Below are 23129 nucleotides of genomic sequence, written 5' to 3'. Positions count from 1 at the left end.
TGGGCATTGCACTGTGTCAACACACAAACTGGCACTCTGTGTTGGAATTCTATGAAACCGAGTACAAAAATCTACAAAAGATAAATAGGTTTTAATAGCAAACACTGGGATTTGCGCATGTGCTGGTGATGGGTTTCATTCATGTCTGCATTATATACTACCCATCAGAAGTTTTGACTCATTTAAAACAGTATGTTATGCATACATGGTTACAACAAAGATAAATTTCACCACCAATTTCCTGAAAGCAACTGCAAACCTTAAGATGAATTGCACAAGGATCAAACTGCTGAAAAGCATGTGCAAATATCGTGCATGTGAACTGCTGCGTTTGGATGTGAAGTTATGTTAAGAATTTGCCAATTTTCATTGAGTTTCATCATTTACTGAACTTGTGACAATAACCTTGCCAACATTATGGTTATGGTTCATCAGTTCACGTGGAAATAGTATGGAATATTTTGCAAGATCTATTTTAGAACAGTTGACTAAAGTAAGTGGTTACATACACACCCATGTAGATGGGTTGTATAGCCTAGCATAGATTCTGAAGGTTTAGAAGGGAAACCCTATATATGGTGTCAATTAGTAGACAGTGAGATATCTGATTACTCCTACTTTACCTACCCTTGGAACATTTCGGAGAAGGTTAGAAGTTTCATGAACTGAGGCTCAGTGTTGTTTTTTCGTCCAAGCACAAAAAGCTTGTATGTCACTGTATAATTATGAAGTATATATTTGGAGCAATTTCGTGTCCATGTATATCTAAAAACATTTTATGTAGTTGTTTGTCCTATCTTTATTATGGAGCAGAGATTTGGGGCACTTCAAACTGTAGACAGAAAGTTTGCAAATGTATTTCTGTAAAAGGTTTTTCTGTAAAAAGTTCCATTGCAATATCAGTACATGTCTATATGTGTTAATCATTGGTATAGATTGCTTCGGTTAAGTATTCATAGATTGACGTATCAATGTTATCAGATGGATATGTTATTGGATGAAGCTGATAGAATTGCTTGGATTACATCTGTTAAACAAACACTGTATCAGTTTCTTATTTTATGGTTGTCCTAAGATACAGGCAATGAAAATGTATTTATGATAACTTTCAAACAAAGCTTAAATGATAATTTTTTATCGAGACTGGCATTCAACAGTATCTAATTCATCAAAATGTAATGTTGGGTTAGGTAGACATACAACATCAGTTGTGCTGACAGGATTCGTTTTTACTGTTGGTTCAAACTTAATTTGTCTTCGGTGTTTTCTCTGTCATATAAAGAAAGTAAATAGCAAATCTGATATACAATGTTTTATTTAATATATGTACTAATACTTCAGCATGCAGTGTGCCTTCACATAATTGCTTATACCGGGTAAGTGTTGGTGGAGCAGTCTACATGATAGTGGGGAGAAAGCAAGCAATTAAAAACCACTTGACTGGAACAGGTTGTGTATTAAAATTTAAATGGATAGTCGAACTGGGAGTAGTCATAATGGGAATGAAATGACAGTGATTAATTGTACATGAACTTCCTTGACCATGACCCTTTTTCATCTACTAATTAATGTCTCCACATTGAACAAGTGTCAACTGTATTCCCGACTGCAAAATGTCATCCATCAAGTCTTTGAACAAATTTAATCTAACTGCTGTACTTAAGAAGGTATTCAAAAATGGTCCATACTATTTAAAACACCTAAGGAAGCATGTGAGCATGATTTTGTGCAGCCTTTAGGAATATACATGTACCAGCAATGACAATGCCAGGAAAACCAAATGTAGGTCTTTGGGGTGAACAGAACCATGTTGAGTAATTTTTTAAATTCTTATTTAGGATTAACATTGCATCATAGGAAATGAGAAAATATCAGATTTCACTGGACCGACAACATTCAATGAATTATGTACCTGAATCTTCCTATCCTTCTTAAATGTGAAAACATCTCTCCACCAGAGACAAATTCCAATACCATGTACAGGTTAGTGTTGTCCTGCAACAGGAGATAAGGCTTCAGTAAATAAAGACAATTTCATAAATTTGAATATTTATGACATACCAATACATATCTGGACACAAAAACTCCTTAAAATTAGCACTGGATAAGAATATTAACAACACTATCTTCTAAATACAGTCATACCTTGCCATACCCTGGATCTTGGGGTCCATGATGAATCCCCTAGTATTATGAGACACCTGCACTATACAAAACCAATGGACAAATAACTTAAAACCAAACATCACTAAAACATGATAATCCAGTTGTCATTTCTAACATGCTACCTGTTATTCAACTAAGTTGGAAATAGCAATTAGCTGTGTACACAGGTTTTGCTCCTATCTCACAGTGATTCAGTTAAACACTATCTGAAAAAGAATTTCCTTCAAAGAATTTCTATTCCATTTATAGAAAATATACTGCTCTCATCTTAGCATACTATTTCCATACATATTTAATATAATAACAAGAAAGGCTGAGACCTTTGGATATGAAACTTGATACATTTTACATTAACTCATCACAGATTTGTTGATGTGCTATTAATGATGACATGAAGATGTGTGATCGTTGGTGAATTTTTTTTTTTTTATGAAAGCCAAAGATTATGTTGCAGTTTAACTAAAAATGCAGCATTGCAAACGGCACTATGGCAAGGGATGACTGTATGCTTACACACTAAGTGAACACATTGCAAATGTTTTTGAAGAGATGAATTAGGAGCTGCAGGATTTCACTTTGCTTTTTCACTGAACCAGTAATCACATGACATAATCATACACTTACACGAGTACCTATGCTTCATGTTTGAGTATCTGTATGGCTTTTCATAAATAATCATATGGGGGAGTGGAATTTTATGTTGTACTGCATAACAACTAGATAACTTGATACTGACAAGTGACATACCTGTCAAATCACTGAGCATAGACTTTAGTGACTTGTGTAGGATGGGAACGTTGAAGTCAGTAACAACTAAATCCCACATTTCCCACCGAATATTGCCAGTAAATGACACATGGTAAATGTCGCGACAGCACTCAGTGGCGATTTGTCTGTGAAATCTGTGATCTGTGTGTTTTGCTTACAATGTGCATGCCAATCAATTATGTAAGAGTAGCCCTAATTTCATGGACTAACTTATAGTACTACAACATATATAGACAGATCTTAAAAAAAGACTAAGGTATTGTAAAGAACCTACCTTAAAAGAATACTCTAATTTGACAAGAAATGGAAAATCTATGGCATTCAATATTTTCTTCTCATTTAATGTGTGCTCCACTTGTTTTAATTTGACAACCTGCAAATGAAAAGAAACAATCATCATAGATTTAATGTCAGTTATGATGGTACTGACAAACAAAACCAGAATTTCATAAAAAATAACTGACTATGCACATTCAGGGTGAGCTAAATGTCAGTTGATGTGACACTTTTAGCAACCAAGGCTGTTTAATGGAGAAATTGTAAAACATTTTGACATTTTCTTACAGACATCAGATAAAGTCTGGATGAAAATTTCATTTGACCCATTTTTCAGATCACTTGTCTGTTCATCCTGTTTTGATTCGCTCGCGTTTTCAGTAAATCAAAAACAATTAGCCATTAATGGTCAACAGATATAAATATTTACTGAACAAGCCTGATAGTTATCAACCTGTGATAGGTAAAATGAAATATATATGTCAAGGTAGAGATTGTGATCTGTGATCTCTGATTCTACCAGTAAAGATTGTGATGGGAGTCTGTACCAGTAGAGATTACGATCAGAGTCTCTGCTGGTAGAATCTCAGATCCTACTAGTAGCGATTGTAATCGGAGTCTCTACTGGTAGAGACACTGATTATATAAAATAACCTTTACAATCACAATCCCTACTCGCAGAAGGTCAAATCTGTCAGGGTAGAGATTGCAATTCTACACTTACGCAAACCAGTGAATATATAGAAAAACAAAATTTAGTTTCATATTTTGTAAAATGAAAATATAAAACAACATGTCACACCTTCTTTACAGCTGGTGTTTGTTGTAGGAAAAATCCAGTTTTTCAGGTTGTTGTTTTGACCCACTCAACCACATCACATCCCATTACAATTTTAACATAGGGAGAAATTCCCATTACTTATCCATGCTTACATTATGTAATGAATCATTATATAGAAATATCCAATAATTTTAGAATTGAGGAGGTGATTTCCCCCCACTGACAATTTGTTCCCGGTGGTAACATAACTTGATCAATTATGCCATGGTCCCAAAAGCTCACATGCAACACAAAACACAACTTTGCAGATTCTGATATCCTTCAGTATGATACATTATCAAATAGTCAAAAATGCAATTTCAACTATATATGTCGGTAAAAACAAAATAACAAAAAGAAAAACACACACACAAAAAAACCCTTCAAAAATCAAATTTCAAACGATTCACTTATTCCACCCCAGCTGGTGTGAAAAGTGGTTTCAACAGGTGTGCTACGCTGCAGACAAAGCGCACATCTAGTGAATACATTCCCGCAGCTTGAAGCGGGAGGCCAGATCATGAAATTGGGAAAGACAACTTTGACAATGTGCTATTTTCAGGTTCATTAGCCATTTTTTGCAATTTGAATCGGCCACTGCCCTTATATCAATAGTAAACTTATAAATTTTAATGGGCCATTTTCAATTCTAATGTGCAAAATGGCACATGGCCCCCTACCTTTCCCAAACCCTGTCGGTTTATTAGATTATGAGCAAGAGAAGCCTAATCTTGGTTCTGCACTAAAGTAATATCTACTTGTTACATAGAAAAACCCTACTGTGACAAAACTCAATGTGTTTTAATGACAACTGTGATTCTGTCTGGCTGTCTGCTAATGACAATATGTAATACACAACTTCAATCATTGACCACATGTAACTTGACCTTACTGCTTGACAAGTTTTAGATGAGCCAGGACGTGCCAAATGACCCTAATTTGCATACATGAGAACGCCCTCCAGAATATTCCATTTGAAACAAGAGGTAAACAGGTTGTCATCTAAATACTGGAAAGTTCAATTTCTGTGTAATAGTTCATTAGACACCGCATTAACAAGAAACAGGACATATGTACATAATTTATGGACAAAAGAAGGTCAAGGTCAGCAAAACTGACTGGTGTCGGCGTTAAAGAAGGGTTTGCCACTAATAGGGCAATGTTCCCCGCTGCTAAAGAACAATGAAATATTGATACCATTGACCTTGAAAATAAGGTCAAAGTCACCAAAACTGACTGGTGTCAGCATAATCCCCCAGTGTGGACTGTCACCAAATTGAAAGGAATTAAGTACAATAGTATCAGACAATGTTATCAGACATGAAACCTTCTGGTCATGCTTGGAAGACTCTGGATATCTGATTTTGTCCAATCAACAACTCCAAAGGAACAGGAAAAGACTGGCACAGCAGAAGTATTGGTGGCTTTGACATTGTTTCGAGCTCTGAGCTCCAGATTTTCTTTAAGCCTGTTTCATACTCAGCCCAAAGGTTTCTTGCATCTGGGAATTCTGGAGTTTATCTCAAACTTGAATTCCAAGATAAGTGTAGGTCTGATCCTCCACCAGATGTTCCAATAACCATGTAACTTGATTACCTTGCCACATTTCAGATGAAGAGTATTACATTATCAAGTCCGAATGTCATGCCAATATCATTAGAAATGGACACCTGACAAACTGCTCTTTCAAACTGGTATCTCCTTTGGCATGGAAATCATTGTCATCTATGTAAAGTAAGTTGAGTAAGCGGTGTTGGGGATCTGTGCTGAGGAGGTCCTAAATGGTAACACCTCCTCTCTATTGAACAGAAAGCTCAAAGGGTTTAAAGACAAAGAAAGAAGCAAAGGACTAAATGAGTCCCCCTTGAGTATCAGTGTTGGCTCAAAAGGGGTTTTGGAGTGTTTTGACTCAACAAATTCAGTGAGGACCCCCTCTGTTTTACATCCTCCCATCTATTTAACATTGGAGGGGGTCCAGAAACATTATTTTCATCAATTTGGACCCACTCAAAATTTCTCCCAAATCTAACACTGAGTATATTCCCATTCTGATTGAAATAGTTTTCAATCTATGGAATAGATAGCAGTCTGCACCTGCAATTGCAAGTACATCTCATTCTCAAGGTGAGATGACAAACAACTAATTAAAGACTTGAGTAAATCAAGTTGTTGCTTATTATTGTTATCATTACTGTTACTGGATTACTCTTGGTAACTGAAGCTGCAAGGTGATAGAAGGTTATAGTCACACGACTTGTCCCACTAGGTACCCATTTTCTGTGCAACATGTGCATGTCCATATTACATTTATGTGAAAGACATAAACCATTTTTCAATATCATACATAGTTTTTGATCATGCAAAAGTATTTTAGGCTCCAACCTCTCTGACAACCCCTCGTACCATCATTCCCCAGCTGATTATGCAATGCATAACTGTGCAATGCATTGATAGGGATAAACATGTATGATAAACAGAAAATAATTTTACATGTAAATTTTCCTCAAAAAGTTTGACAATGAACAGAAACAGATAAAAAAAAAACATAAATGTAGATGGCCTTGGTTTCTAACTGACAATGCTTCCAATTCCTAAATGTGTACATTGGATGCAAACAATACATGGAAAATCCTATTTTGGGTAGTAGATTTAGTTTGCAATCTTGATTAAATTTTTGTATTCAAATTTTGTTACCAATACCCATTTCAATCAAACATGTCCCCCACCTTAATCAACAACTGTTTTTCACAAAGATTTAAGAACTGAGGGGTTTTCCTCAAACATCTATAAAATTTATGTTGCCCACCAGTGGGAATAAGATTTGCAACCAACTAAAATATCAGCCAATTCTTTTAATGAAAATTCTTGTGATACTATTTTCAGTCCTTTGTGGTACAACCATACACATCTATTAAAGTTCTGAAACCATTTTCAATAAGCAATTCTTTTGTAACTGATATAGACGTACCAAAGAGAGCTTTCCCACTGTGCAGTACAAAGAAAAGCGCAGATTAATCGTGGAAATGACAACATGAACATATTACCTCGCTATTGAAACAGTAAAACCCATAACGAAACACTATGAAAATGCAACATCAGCAAACTTTGGCCTCTGCTGCGCATGTGAATTACGATCCACAAAACTTCTTCCAAGTGCGCATGCTCAAAATCGAAGTTGCAGTCTACGGGGGTTTTTTTCTAGGTTTAGCAATCAAAAGTTGCCAGTTGTGCTGTGTCAACAGCAAACTATTGTGTTTATGTTACTATTTCCTCGATTAATGTGGGCTTTTCAGCATTTTTCTGTGCTGTTGGAAAGTTTTCTTTGGTTGGCCTGTAATAATAATTTGAAAATGGTATTATTTAACATAGAATGCCACGAAATTATAAACAAGTCTAAATCATGTGATTGATGAATAGGATTCTAAACTGGAGGCTGTTTCTACAACAGTACTACTGTTACTTTACCCACATAAACTTCACACGAAACGAAATGATGATAGTTGCTTGAGTAACTTTTTTATATCATTGTTACTGGAGACAAATGTTACAAAACATTTTCTTGGTTTGATGTTTTAATTACACTCTGCTTGAAATGAATGTTTCATCATGAACCGATTTAAGTTAGATTGCAATTCATTGGTAGAATTTTGACCCAAACAGACCGTATTGGCAACTGTGTGCAGAATAAGGTAATGCAATGTTGTGGTTTCTTGAACAATAATTGCAGCAGGGTAGGGTTAGGGTAAACAGGCATTTGACTCACAGGTACACACAAAAAACTATATTACATACATACCTTTTGCTTATCAAGGATTTTCATGGCAAGGTAGTTTCTAGTTGCTTTGTGTTGTACAAGCATGACACGACCAAAGGATCCCGTTCCTAATGTTTTTATTCGATCAAAGTCGTCAAGACATGCATTTGCCTGAAGATATAGGAAAGTTATTTAGTCACACAAACCTGCAATAAAAACAGAATCAGAAGACAAAGGATTAATCAGTTTGTTGTTTATTATACGACTCTGCAATATTCCAGCTATACTGCAGGGGTCTGTAAATAATTGAATCAATAGGGATATGATGATACAAATATCAGCTAGCGTGTTAGTCAGCTCTCACGACAAGCATGGGTTGCTGAAGACCTATTTCACAGGTCAGAACACCAAAGAAAAGACATTTAGCAATGGTCACACATCACAATGTGTCATTTGTTGATGTATTTGTTTGTAATGTTTCTACAATGAATATACCACGCATGCCTCTGTTTTTTGCTTCTCTTTGATTTTAAGCATAAGTTTATCAGTGTTCCCTAACTTTTGAGTAGTATATATATTTTAATATGGACTCATGATTGGAGTGTGCGTGGGTAGTTATTGTACGTTACAGGTTTGGTCACATCCTTGCTGTGGTGCATGAATGGTAGTATGGTAGTGTGAGTAACATGGAAGTTACTTATATGTCCTAGTATGTCGCACAGGGATGGATGAGCATCACAAACATAACTAATTTAGCACGAACTGTGGGGTCTGGTGGAAATCTGTGCATTTTGGAACATGATCTTCCGACCCTTCTTCTGACCCTAACGTTTCGGCAGATGTTTCTTGATGCTGAGAAATCAGCAAAATAAAGAGCTTCTTACACATTTTTTATACAACTAGGAATCAAAATTTATTGTGCCATTTCATTTTTAGGTGTGCCACAAATTCATGGTCTATCAAAATGAACTTCAAAACATTACATCACTTAAAGCTGAATGGAAAAGTTGCAATTGTAACATTAACTAATAAATCATGAGTAACAAAGCAATTCTAGATGTGTGTTTTTGTTTATTCACAGACCTCAAACTTTGAAAAGACATTGATGATTAGCTGTCTGTCTGACCTGTACACATTATCTTTAGCTATTGCACTTTATATCACGAAAGATAATAAGGGTGAAAACATTCTTTAATGCCCTTTCACAAACAAATCAAGTGTCCAATAAGGGCACGCAGATAAGAATTTAACTGTGCCATTTCAATCTTAGCAGTGCCATATACACATTGGCACTAATAATTTCAATCCCTGTACACAACTAACTCCTTCCTCACATGACTTGACTGCAGGTCACTGCAGTGCTCTAGCAACAGAGTAATGTAACCTGTCTGTGGTTTCGTTGGCAGGCGGGAGTTAAGCAGATGACTTTCTTTCAACTTTTCATCGCTCTGTATCAATGGACCATAAGCTTTTTAAGAATGAATTTGGTGTTTCACTTAAGAGTAACTACAATTCTTTCATACGTAATGGTACGAGTTCTAACAACAACAGTTTATTCATTCTCTAAAGAGAACGATAAGGATTTGTTAGTTCTAGTATGTTTGATCCTATTTCTTTATTATATCCGTTATCAGCTGTTAAGGAGGTTACAGATCTTTATCATGTTAGATTTAGGTATATTTTGCAGTCATATGACTCAGTACCACAACGTATATTTAACCTATGCTTTGCATGTCTATGGAAATTGAAATTGTGATATAACTGATGTTTGATGCACCACTGACTTCTGATGCAATGACTTCGATGAGAACATACACTAAGAATTTAGGGTACTTCTCTGCAGTAGTGAGTGTGCATTGATGCTTATCGACTTCTGTAATAGTACATATTTCACAGAAATGATTATCACCATGCTAAAACCTTTACGGATAAACTTTATCAGATGACGCAGTTTATGAAATTAAGCTGAAAGTTACTTCCATAAAATCATGAACCTTGACCATAACTATTTCAATGTTTAACATTCCCATACCGATGTATACTGATGACAGACTCAACACCTTGATACAACACCTTGATATCATGACTGCAAATTTTACGACTGCTGAAACATTAACTCAGTATCTAATTGGTTTTCAATGAATATATGACAGGCAAGTAACTTGCATTCATGTCTGCAGTAGTTTTATTCAATACATAGTCCGGATCAGGATTCTCCCACAATCTTGTTAAGTGATGTAATCGTCATCAATATTTCTGTTAGCCTTGCCACTATAAATATTTTCAAATTGAAAAGGTTGTATGTTTGTGATATTTTCTGCATCTAGTATGCCATCCAAATCCAGCTTTGACTTCATTGATAGATTTATTTGTTAACCTAGAACCAGACCTCAGAGGAAACAGGTTCGTACTGCTGCACTTTCAGTGAGTTGATGTAGTGACACTCCAGTATGACGTAACAGGACCTACTTCACTACCTTGCATAATCGTTAGATACTTTTTAGGTTTTTGAGAGAGGTCTGTTTTAGATTACTGATACAAGCTGTGCAATGAAATATCACTAGAGCTGTGACCATATATCGTAGTATCAATAATCGTGATACTTTATCAAATGAGATATATATCAATACTTTTCTCATATCATGATACATATTGCTGACCTAAAAATTGTTCATTGTCACTAGAAATTGACGGTTATGTCAACATGTTACTTGATATCAAAATATACGTCTCTAAAGAAAATAAGTGAAGATATCATATCATGACATGTACATGATGTACTGAATCATATATCGCGATACGTATCGTATCGTATCGTATCGTATTGTGAATTTTCTGCATTGTCACACCGTTAAATATCACTGTCTCTAACTGTATGGTATGTACATTTTACATGCAAAGGGATTCACTAAGCGCCAACATAAACAATGTGTTGGACGTTTGATGATTCCAACAATGTTGCAGTTAGCACCTTACTCAATGTTAATTATATTATGAAAGTTTTAACACTATTTATACATTCATATTTTTCATAAACACATAATAGTAAGGCCTATTTTTTTTCTGTTTCTGAGGCGTACAATGCAATTCTGCATAAAATATTTTACTTACAACAGCTGGTTTCTCCCATTTTGCAGTGAATTGTTCTTTGGCTTCAGCAAGAAACTGTTTAACTGAAACAAATAAACAAGAATTAAATACAACAATAGGCATACAGATGGGTTGTTTTCAATCAGAAGGTGCCACAGTCATGTGACAAATAATTTAAATGTATCTTTGTGCAAGTAAGTGTGCCCATACCTGTTGATGATTCAATAAAACTAGACAATAATTAGTCAAGTAATTTATTTGTTAATATATAAGCAAACATCATGTAAACCTGTAAACCTGAGCACTGCATTTCCTGAACGATAACAAGATTGCAAGACTAGTTGTGTTTCATTTGTTGTGGATCCAATAAACTAACCCAGACACTTTGTTCGCATCAAAAACAGAATTTCCTGAGTCCATGTTTAGCTGTGAGGCTGAGAGTGTCTGCAGTAATTGGATGGGGTACAAATAAGGTTTTGAATCATTTGCCGAATTTGTGTAATTAAAATTTTTTTCCAAAAATAAACTATTACATCCATAATATTTAAAAAAATCAAGCATTATTTTGATCACTGGAGGAGTAAATGAGTTGTCTCTATGTAACTTAACACTTTCAAACATTATTCCTCTTATATTAGACTCTGGAAATTACGAAGTGACCCATATCTTCTATGTTTAATTAGGGAAATCTATCAGCACAAGAATCTTGTAACAGGTATTTTGACTCAGCTAATCACCAGTACATGGGGTGTGCGTTCCGAATCCCAGATGGGACTGAACCCCTCAAAGTACTAGAATCTGTAATTTACTACGAAAGTGTAACCCCCAAATATAACATGTTACAATCGACCACTTTCTAAAGAGCATTGTGGAATCCCATAGGTAGCTTGTCAAAAAACAAGTATCATCAAACACACTTTAATAATCAGAAAGTAATCCAACATTTCGTCATTTCATTCATTCAGAGACTACCACACTACTGTTATTCTACTCAGTGGAACAACATTGTGTGACATCACTGACATTCAATCAGTCCTCATTACAGAGTTTTGGCTTATGCAGGAAACATGAAATCATGCTTTCCATGGAAGTGTTTGTTTTAAGCTTTTTTAGTGTATTAGAGACAACCTAGATTCTGGTGTGTTATCAGAAATGAGCCACATAAGTATAGAATTGGACACTATCTTAAGTTAAGATATCATATGAATGTAGAATTTGTCTTTAACATTTAACCTTTTATGCTCTGAGCTACCATTATGCTTTAACCTATCGTTCTGAGCTACTGGAGCAGAATGTCACATGATGACCAATCCCTAAGTGAAAGTTGTTTGGAGCATTTACCACTGTTGTTTAATCAATGTTGATAAACTTAAGAGTTGCAAGCATATGTTGTAGTACTAGTACTGAAGCCTATGATAATATGGCCTCATATGAAAGGAAGGGTTGGGCATTGCCAAAGAAACTGTACTGCAATATAATGCAAAACATGCAAAATGTTTTACATCTTTACAAAAATTACATTTCAACAGTATCAAAACAACAAAACTGGCTTCATATCCTGTACCACCGGACACATGGAAGCTATAAATAGCAACATTTCACTCTATGCCCTGTTTGTCTAAAAAATTTAGTCTGTTGTCAGAAGTGATATCAGTCAATATCTTGTGATGATCACATTTGGTAAGACATGATAAAACCAAGAACAAATGACTTTTTTCACTAATTTCATTAATTTGAATACAATTGGACTAAACGGTAACAGAAATGCTTGGGCCTATATGAAATGTATTTGGCTACAGACCTTTTCAGCCTCTGTACTAAAATCAAGGTTACCTGTATATAATAAGCTAAGAAGATTCCATTTCCTCACAGGGTTCTGCTCTCTGATTTCCTAACTAATATTTAATAATTACTCAGATGTAATATATTTGAATTCACTCAACACTTAAATGCCATTCATACCATATCAAATCATGCTTTGCCTCCATAAACCCTCCCAGCTTAGGGTTCAAGTTCAATGGAGTAAAGAAACACTTGAAATATACTTGTTGAACCACATCCACCGTATGACATACTTGGAGTTACCTCCCTTGCTTTAATTTACAAAGCGTCAAAATGTTAGCACAGCAGACCCCAGGAACCAGGCTGCTGCTACATCAGAAGTGGGTTTTTCAAAATAAATGTCACGAAAATTATAACAATAACGCCAGCAGATGTGAACAAGAGTCATCAGAGGATAATATATCCCCCTGGCCCCCACATATTTGAAAGGACAAATCATCTGAAGGTTACTTCATGTTTTTTCAGATAAGTTTGAATCGTTTCTATGGAAATCATGAAAAATATAAATGCCATATATCTGTAGACAGTAAAGTGCACCACTCCAAGATCTGCCTTGTATATCTGCCGAGATCTGTTTAAAGATGTAAAATGGTTTTTGAGTTGTGCCCCAGAAATGAAGCCCATCCTTCCATTTTGAGACCAAGTCCAAAACATTTCAATGAAAACTGAGAAAATAATAAATCACAAAAACCTGTACATAGCAACTTGGCACCACTTTAGGTTCTGACTGATATATCTACCAAGTTCTGCAGAAAAAAATTAAAAGATTTTTGAGTTCTGCTCCGGAAACGAAGCCCATCCCTCCATTTTAAGACTAAGTCCAAAACATGTCCAAGGAACCCAAGAAAATAATATATCACAAAAACCTGTAAATACCAAAAGGCACAACTTTGGGGTCTGCCACACATATCTACCAAGTGTTACTGACAGATATCTAGAAGTTTTTGAGTTCTCCATGGAAACCAAGAAAATTATAAATCACAAAAACCTGTACATAGCAAAAGGCACAAATTTAGGTTCTGATTGATATATCTACCAAGTTTTGCAGAAAACTACTGAAAGGTTTTTGAGTTCTGCTCCGGAAACGAGGCCATCCCTCCATTTTGAGACAAAGTCCGAAATGTTTCCATGGAAACCGAGAAATTAATAACTCACAAAATCCTGTAAAGAGCAAAAGGCACCACTTTGAGATCTGTCAAACATGTTTACCAAGTTTTGCTGACAGATATTACAACATTTTTTAGATGTGCTCCGGAAACGAAACACAACTCTCACTTTTGAGACAAAGTCCTAAACGGTTCCATGGAAACCGAGAAAATGATAAAGCACAAAAACCTGTAAATAACAAAAGGCACCACTTTAGGTTCTGACTGATATATCTACCACGGTTTGCACAAAAATACCGAACGGTTTTTTGAGTTCTGCTCCGGAAACAAAGCCCAACCCACCATTAGATTAATACCAAAATGTTCCATGGAAAAACAAAAAAAAATGAAAATGCAAAAGGCACAACCATAGGTTGAGATTATCATATCTATCAAGTTTGGTCTAAAAACATTGAACGGTTTCTGAGTTATGCTCCAGAAATAAAATGATTATGGACGAACGGGCGGACAGACAGACAGACAAGGCATTGACTATATCCTCACGCATTACATGCCAGGGGGATAAAGATTAACGCAACGAAAAAAAACATAATATGAATCAGATCTTTAAAAATTCACTAATTTTTCCTCTGCTGGGGTGAAAAATGGTTTCAACAGTGCTTGTAGTGAATAGGTTTACGCAGCTTGAAGCGGGATGCAAGGATTGCAAAGTCGTGAGCCTAAGTTGTCTAATCTTGGTTGTACACATAAACATGATAAAGAAGTAAATAATCCACTTGTTACTTGAAAAAAAATCACATGTTCATTGTGATAAGCAGCCTTTGAAACAGACAAAACTCAATGTCTGTATTAAAGACACCTGCGAGTCTTCCTGGGAACTGCTTATGACAATATGCAAAATACAACTTCAATCGCTGAAGATTTCAACTTAACACCGATCAGGCTATCTGACACAAACAAAAATCCTTGAGGGTATCGAAAAATAAAGCATCCAATGAAAGTTTTTGTTACACTTGCCCACCCACTCTGACTGGATTCGGTATCCTAGGTGCTCTTTTTCAAAATAATGCACTTATGATTTGTGATTGGATGCTTATAATTTTGTTTATTGTTATCAACAATGTGTGTTTATATCTCAGGAATAAATGATAATTGTGTTTTAATTATGTTTATCTTTCTGGTTGAATCTGAGCTGTAATAGAAAAATTAGAGAATATGATAGTTTTCAATCTCTGCTTATACCACCTCCTTCACTTGGTTGAACTGGCAACTGACAGAGGTAATGGAGGCGAAGAACGATTTGAAATGCCATGATTGGTCCTTAAAATGTCTTCTCCATGGTACATATGAAGGAAACTCAGACTGACACTTCAACATCAGACTTGAACAAAAATTTGCCACCATTAATCATTAAAGGGACAAGTCTGTCACAAACTTAATTTGACTAAAATCAGACCCTGAGTCAAATCACACAGCAGCCAAGCATCAATCCATTGAATAACTTTAGATCTTAAATCACAAAACAATCCAACCTTAAGATTTTAAATGACAAGATGTAATCCTGAAGTTCCCAAACCATACTGTCAAATTATACTCACACACATAAGAAATGCAAGTTTTTCTCTGAATTGACATGAGTTTTTGGCATATAGTAAACTTAGTCTCAGTGTATTTTGTTACACTCCACCACTGAGTCTAACAAAACCTAGTAGAAGGTGGCATCAGGTAACCTTTGGGCGACAAATGGCCGTCCAACGAAACGTGAGACGGTTAAATAGATTTAACCAATCAGACAATGGCTACTATTTAGGGATCGGAGGGACTTTCAAAATATTCACATCACTGACACAGATCTCTTCGCAAACAAAAATCTGCACATAACACAGTTATTCCACCTGCAGTATATACGTGTTGGGGTTTCTGTTGGCATTATTACCATTAGCTAATATTTCCGCAAGATAACATCCTTGAATATTGCCAAAAAACACTATTTTCAGCAACTGTTAGTGTTTACTCACCGCTGTCATGGTTGTACGTAGGCCGTGTGCATCACCCAGAAGCAAGCGTACGCTAAATAGCATTCGGAATCGTTCGGGTACGAACTTTTTCGAGATAAAAAGTTATAAAAGGTATGTGTGAATGTGCACTTTCGTGATTGGTAAGTTGTGTTCTGATTGGTCAGTCTAATGGTTACCTGACGCTGCCTCCCATAAGGTTTTGTTAGACTCAGTAGAGAAGTGTAACAAAAAGTACTGAGGATAAGTTTAAATAGACTGTGGCATATAGTGAATCCTGATGATGTTATCAATAACTTTTGTCAAGTTTTGGGAGGTCCGAATAAAAACTTATCACCAGATGGAATCACCAAAACATACCATACCAATGAACATGTGGGTATCATGCCCGAATTGTCACCACCATTTGTGGGTTTAAGACTGCACAAAAGTTGGGTCTATCACTCTTGGTTCAACAATGCCATGTTTAACTCAAAGTGAAAGAAACCAGGCTATGGGATGTTTGGAAGCTGGAGTGTTGCCCGTCATTTCCACATAAACATAACCACGATTTACTGTCTCCAGCATTGATAGAATGCATCATTGACCATAGATGACCGTCCTCAGAGCGGTAATCGAAGGGTTACCACCTATCAACAAGATTGGTGAACACCTCCGAGAACCATTTTTAGCAAAACCTTTACCTTTTGAAAACTTTGTCATCAGTCTTGGTATCCAATGAAATGTCTTCACTCAATGTTATTGTCGTATGTCTATCTGACCCTGTTTGTATTTCCTGTATGTAATATTGAAAATTACATACATGCATTCTTTATACATCAGTTGCGTTACTTCTGCATGTGAGTATATGTCAAGGTAGGGATTCTACCAGTAGAAATTGCAATCGGAGTCTCTATCAGTAGAGATTGCGATTGGAGTCTCTGGTGGTTTAGTTGAGATTGCAATCAGAGACACTACTTGTAGAATCTACGAACCTAATAGTACAAACTGCAAACAGAGTCGCCATTGAATTGTCAATTTCCAATTAACCTGGTAGAAATGCAGATTTATCTGTGGGAATAATAATATGCATTTTACTCAGGTATAGACTGTTTCCAGTGACAGATACATTTATTACAATATTCACACATCTTTCTTATAAAACAGTTAACAATGAAGATAGCAAGAGTACTAAGCTTTCTTTTGACATATGTTAGTTGTGGCTGCTTGACACTTTGTAGTACATTTTACTCCTTGATGTTTATGACATCTGTTAGTTATGAAGCCGCCCTTACAAGCACATACATTTGACCCTTGTGTCCATTCTAGGAGGAAGGGTTTAGGGCAATTCCCCACTTTGGACTAAGAATATTATTGCCTGGTCATTTCCCCACCTCACTGGAAAGCAGTGTCTTTATAATGATTACTGATCATCAGTTAAATTAGATCTGAATGAATTCAAACTTCCTACTTTTAACTGAGACCTTGAGATGTAAGAACTAGGGGAACTAAAGACATATGCATTTAACATCTCACTGGGAACAACAGGATAATAGTAAATCACTAAATTTTTCATAGCAACTTAAAGATCAAACAATCTAAAAACTGGATTTTTCCTACAACCAACACCACCATGCAAAGAAGGTGTGACATATTGTTTTTTGTTTTCATTTTACAAAACATGAAAATAAATTTTGCTTTTCTAAATATTCAATGGCTTGCATAAGTATAGAATTGTAACCTCTATACTGATAGATCTGATCTTCTACTGGTAGGGACTGTGATTGTATAGGTTATTTTACATAATCAGTCTCCAGTACAGACTCCTATTTTAATCTCTACTAGTAGGATCAAGATTCTACCAGTAGAAACTCTGATCACAATCTCTACAGGTACAGACTCTGATCACAATTTCTACTGGCAGAATCTCTGATTCAACCAGATTGCAATCTCTACCCTGACATATATATGTATGAGGTCAACAAGTGAATTCAAATGAGGCTGTTGAAGGTGGGCAGAGAATTTTACTATCTATAGAAAGAAGCTGCAGTAAACACATCTAATAGGAGTGATCTGCAGTCACCCTTATATAACATCAACCATATGTCAAACCAATAATGAATGATTGTTGGGATGTCTTGATGATGAACTTTGTCATTCATGTTTACTTCACTAAGACTTCCAAAACCATGCACTTGCTCATGCAATGTGGGGATTGGGAGGGTGGCATTCTCAAGTATCATCTAGTGTTAAAGTATTTTCAGAGACGGCAAATCACTAATTTACAAAATTCTCTGGACTTGAGGATCACTATACAGCAGCTACCAGCACTTGTCATAAGCAGTGAGTGTGTTTATGATTACACGATGCCATTTAGAAAGTGGTCAAATGCAACATATGTCATATTTGGGATTTCACTTTCTTAGTAAAGTACAAATTCTAGTACTTTTTTCGGTTGAGTCCCATCCGGGATTCGAACCCGCACCCTCAGAGTCAGGCACCTAATCGCCAGCACACAAAGTCAGCCGCCTAGCCCGCTCAGCCACCGCGACTTCCACAAAAATGAAAGTCGGACAACTGGTAGTCTAGACTGCGTACTTTGTGTACCCCTCTGATGAGTGTAAATTGGCACGGCTCCCACGGCCGAAAGCTATGATTACATGATGCCATTTAGAAAGTGGTCAAATGCAACATATGTCATATTTGGGATTTCACTTTCTTAGTAAAGTACAAATTCTAGTACTTTTTTCGGTTGAGTCCCATCCGGGATTCGAACCCGCACCCTCAGAGTCAGGCACCTAATCGCCAGCACACAAAGTCAGCCGCCTAGCCCGCTCAGCCACCATGACTTCCACAAAAATGAAAGTCGGACAACTGGTAGTCTTGACTGCGTACTTTGTGTACCCCTCTGATGAAAAGATATGTTGCATTTGACCACTTTCTAAATGGCATCGTGTAATTTACACTCATCAGAGGGGTACACAAAGTATGCAGTCTAGACTACCAGTTGTCCGACTTTCATTTTTGTGGAAGTCGCGGTGGCTGAGCGGGCTAGGCGGCTGACTTTGTGTGCTGGCGATTAGGTGCCTGACTCTGAGGGTGCGGGTTCGAATCCCGGATGGGACTCAACCGAAAAAAGTACTAGAATTTGTACTTTACTAAGAAAGTGAAATCCCAAATATGACATATGTTGCAGTGTGTTTATGGTTTTCAATATAAAACAAGACAAAATTGTGTCTAGGGACATGGATGCCCCCCTGCTGTAAGAAGCGTTACCTACATTGAGTGTGCTCTGGTGGTTAATTTCTAATAAAACAAGTTCAATGAGTGAGTGAGTGAGTTTAGTTTTACGCCGCACTCAGCAATATTCCAGCTATATGGCGGCGGTCTGTAAATAATCGAGTAATACTAAGAAAGTGAAATCCCAAACTGGACTAGACAATCCAGTGACCAACAACATGGGCATCGATCTGCACAATTGGGAACCGATGATATGTGTCAACCAAGTCAGCGAGCCTGACCACCCGATCCCGTTAGTCGTCTCTTACAACAAGCATAGTCGCCTTTTATGGCAAGCATGGGTTGCTGAAGGCCTATTCTACCCTGGGACCTTCACAGGTCTAAAACAAGTTCAACATACATCTATGAGTCCCAGTGAAACACACAAATATGCTTAATCAATTCTGTAGAACATATTTTGTGGAGAAGTGGATGGACTCAATCCCCTATTTCACTACCATCAGAGAGGAAATGAACAAAATTTATCTAAGTTCAAATGTCTCTAAACCTACAAAAACCTACAAAATACAATATCAAAGTATGAGATGCACACCTATAGAGTCTCTATAAAAGACATGTAAGGTAACTAAGTTTTGTGCAGTTGTTTTTGAGAAGTGGATAAAGTACATGCCCTGTAGGTTGTTGTATGGGACGAACAGGATGAATATCACCAAATTCATTTAAGTTCACACATCCGGACAAAATTAAGAAACTGGATGAACAAGGTATGAGAGTCTCAATGAAACACATGTAGAAGCTCAATCAATTCCCATGATTCTGTTGAGCTGCTTTTGTGGAGAAGTGGACTTCATCCCTAATTACACTAAATTCAGTGAGTGAGTTTAATTTTACGCCGCACTCAGCAATATTTCAGCTATATGGCGTCATTCTGTAAATAATCGAGTCTGGACCAGACAATCCAGTGATCAACAGCATGAACACTGATCTGCGCAATTGGGAACCAATGACATGTGACAACCAAGATGACAACCTAGTCAGTGAGCCTGACCACCCTATCCCGTTAGTCACCTCTTACGACAAACATAGTCGCCTTTTATGGCAAGCATGTGTTGCTGAAGGCCTGTTCTACCCCGGGACCTTCACGGGTCCTAAATTCAGAGACAAATTCAACAAAATTAAACTTGAAAAATAAATAAAATACAAAATCAAAATATGAGATGCACACCTTTAGAGTCCCTATAAAGTACATGTGTAATCTAAATGAACTCCATAAAGTAGTTTTTGAGGAATAGATAATGTACACCCCTATTTTGTCCCATATTACCATTACACTATCATCATAGAGAAATTTTGCAAAATGTACTTAAGTTTAAATGTCTCTAAACTTACAGAACACAATAAAAAACACAATGTGAGATGCACACCATTTGAGTCACAAGAAAGTCCATGTATAAGTTAGTTACATTCCTCAAAGGTCACATGCAACCAAGAAATCAAACGTAATAAAAACACAATTATCACTTATTCATGACATATAATATGCACTGCTGATTACGAAAAAAACCCAAATAAACAAAATTAAACAGTCAGAGCAGTTGGGTGTGCACTTAAGTGTAAAGAAATATTTTCATTGGTTGGCTCATTAGCAAATACACTTACCTGGCTGTCTGTTTATGGCGTATAAGTCTGATAGGTGTTTATTTAGGAGATAAACATCATGTGTTGGCCAATTTCCGGGTGTTATTGAGTATTTGAAGCACGGGAATGCATTTGGAACCGACGGCGTCAGTCGAAGGGTTTAAATGAAATATTCCCAGGGTTCCAAATGCATTCCCGTGCTTCAAATACTCAATAACACCCGGAAATTGGCCAACACATGATGTTTATCGACATTGTAAACACAAAAGTAAACCAAAGGGGTTTTAGTGTCTGCACCCGTTTACATCGAATACGGACACAGCAGTGAAGTGTCATCAGCTGGCCGTTTCAGCTGGTTCTCATGGTAGCATCTGGTGTTGCTCATTTGTGACGTCATTCTAACTTTACGTCACAATATGATTTGAATGACGTCACCACTGTTGAAGACACAACAAAACAATTGTTTACGTGTCAATACGCGGTAAATAGTCTTTCAGTTTCCGGGAATCTAATACCATTTAATCATGTTTTTCAACCAATCAGATTACAGAACACAGTAACTTTTGGTTTACAATTCAAATTACATGGAGGTCAATGATTGAAGTTGTGCATGCATATTGTCATGAGAAGACAGGAAGGCCGACAAATAGGTGTGAATAAACCAGAAGACGGGCAGGTAGACAAATAGGTGTGAATAAACCAGGCACTGAGCTTTCTCTACAACAGATGCTGCTTATCACAATCAACATGTTGTTTTTAGGTAACGAGTTGATTATTTACCTTTTTTTGTGCACACAACCAGGATTAGACTACAGTTCACAACCTCATACCATCTCAAGCTCAACAAACCTATTCTCTGCACATGCACATGGGCGCAGCACAGCATAGCTGTTGAAACCACCTTTAGCCAACGCTCAGTGAAAATTAGTGCATCATTTCACGGGCACTTTTTTCATAGCATTTTTTCTCAACTTTATGGGTTGAATTGGTATTTTGGATAATTTGTTTCGGTATGTGCATACTGAAAGGTATGAATCTGCAAAGTTGTGTTTCAAGTTGCATGTGACCTTTATAGTAATTTCTGAAGAGAAGTGGATAGTAATACATTCGTGAACACTGTACATACCATTTCCTACAGAGGGTAACCCTACATACCCCCAGCCATATTGTATCAGGGGCACAAAAAAATGCACTGAAAAAGTGAAATATCCTAGGGTACAAAAGACAACTCCAAATACATTCCTCAGTGTCCAAAATTGCCGCTGGCACACAAGCTTGTGTTTATCAACTACTAAAAGTCGACTCAGGCCAGTAAACAATGGTAAATCTCAACAGTCACTGACCCAACTGGCTAGTGAATTATCACAGGATCATTTTATAAATATATCCCTCTCTCAAACTTGTTCAGTTATATGACACCTTTAAATCAAACATAAAGATGTTCATCATATTAGCTACTAATGATGAAATGTGTTATTCTCATCCATTTTTGTAATCTTTTGCTTAATTTCTTCATTCACATTTTGGACGAGAGAATTATTTTGTGGACTAGTAATGTATGGTTAGCACAATTTGCGCAGTGATCACTTTAATTCCATTTCCAGGGATTTTACCTTGATGTACAGCAGGTCATACAAACGGTGAACAAATCATCAAAACTCATACACACCAAAACAGAACAAAAATCACCAAAAAGTGCAACAATATCCTCTGAAACCAAAACAAACACTCAATAACGGAAAACTTACAAATCATCAAAACTGAACTCATATACACCAAAACAAAACAAAAACCACCAAAAACTGCAACAATATCCTATGAAACCGAAACAAACGCTCTGTAACAGAAAACTTATTGTTTGAAATGGAAACAAAACTTGCGTATCAGCTACAACAGTGCCTGGGGACCCAATTGTGCAGAATCGCAAGTCTGACACTGAGAAGTCTGAACATAGGTTTGAAGCTTAATACAATAAGGGGTTGAACTTGATGCGCTACATCCCATTATCAGATTTTCAAGATGGTGACGAAAAAAACATTGATTAAAGACTGTTCATCTTCCTTTGCCGACGTCTTTATGATATTTATATCGTTTTACGATGCTATGGCTACTGTTTTTGGATGCTGTGACTTTCGTTAGTGCGCTTGGCGACCGTTCTAGTGCGCTGTTGTAGGTAATGTTTTGTTTCCATTTCAAATGGTTAGTTTTCCATTACAGAGGGTTTGTTTTGGTTTCAGGGGATATTGTTGCAGTTTTGGGTGATTTTTGTTCTGCGTTCTATTTTGGTGTATATGAGTTCATTTTTTATGACTTGTTCACCGTTTGTATGGTAGGCCTGTACAAGGGACCCATGACCACTGTGAGAAGTACATTACAACATATGTCATATCTGGGATTTCACTTTCTTGGTAAAGTACAGATTCCAGTACTTTTGG

At 36.6% G+C, this 23129-nt stretch overlaps 1 protein-coding gene across 6 annotated transcripts in view; it reads right to left on the bottom strand.

Moving 5' to 3' along the window:
* Nucleotides 1–23129, bottom strand: part of LOC137291747 (cAMP-dependent protein kinase catalytic subunit beta) — a 55367-nt gene that overhangs the window by 19262 nt on the left and 12976 nt on the right. For all 6 annotated transcript variants that reach the window (XM_067823248.1, XM_067823246.1, XM_067823247.1 and 3 more), the window contains exons 2-5: nucleotides 10896–10957; nucleotides 7827–7955; nucleotides 3209–3307; nucleotides 1913–1995 (exon numbers count right to left, since the gene is read on the bottom strand). In XM_067823248.1, coding sequence (XP_067679349.1) covers nucleotides 1913–1995; nucleotides 3209–3307; nucleotides 7827–7955; nucleotides 10896–10957 — 373 coding nt within the window. The remainder of the gene's footprint in view (nucleotides 1–1912; nucleotides 1996–3208; nucleotides 3308–7826; nucleotides 7956–10895; nucleotides 10958–23129) is intronic.

Source organism: Haliotis asinina, chromosome 7, assembly GCF_037392515.1.
Source record: "Haliotis asinina isolate JCU_RB_2024 chromosome 7, JCU_Hal_asi_v2, whole genome shotgun sequence".
Taxonomy (NCBI): domain Eukaryota; kingdom Metazoa; phylum Mollusca; class Gastropoda; order Lepetellida; family Haliotidae; genus Haliotis; species Haliotis asinina.
Note: the sequence above shows the minus strand (reverse complement) of the source record. Positions and strands in the feature narration are given on the sequence as shown.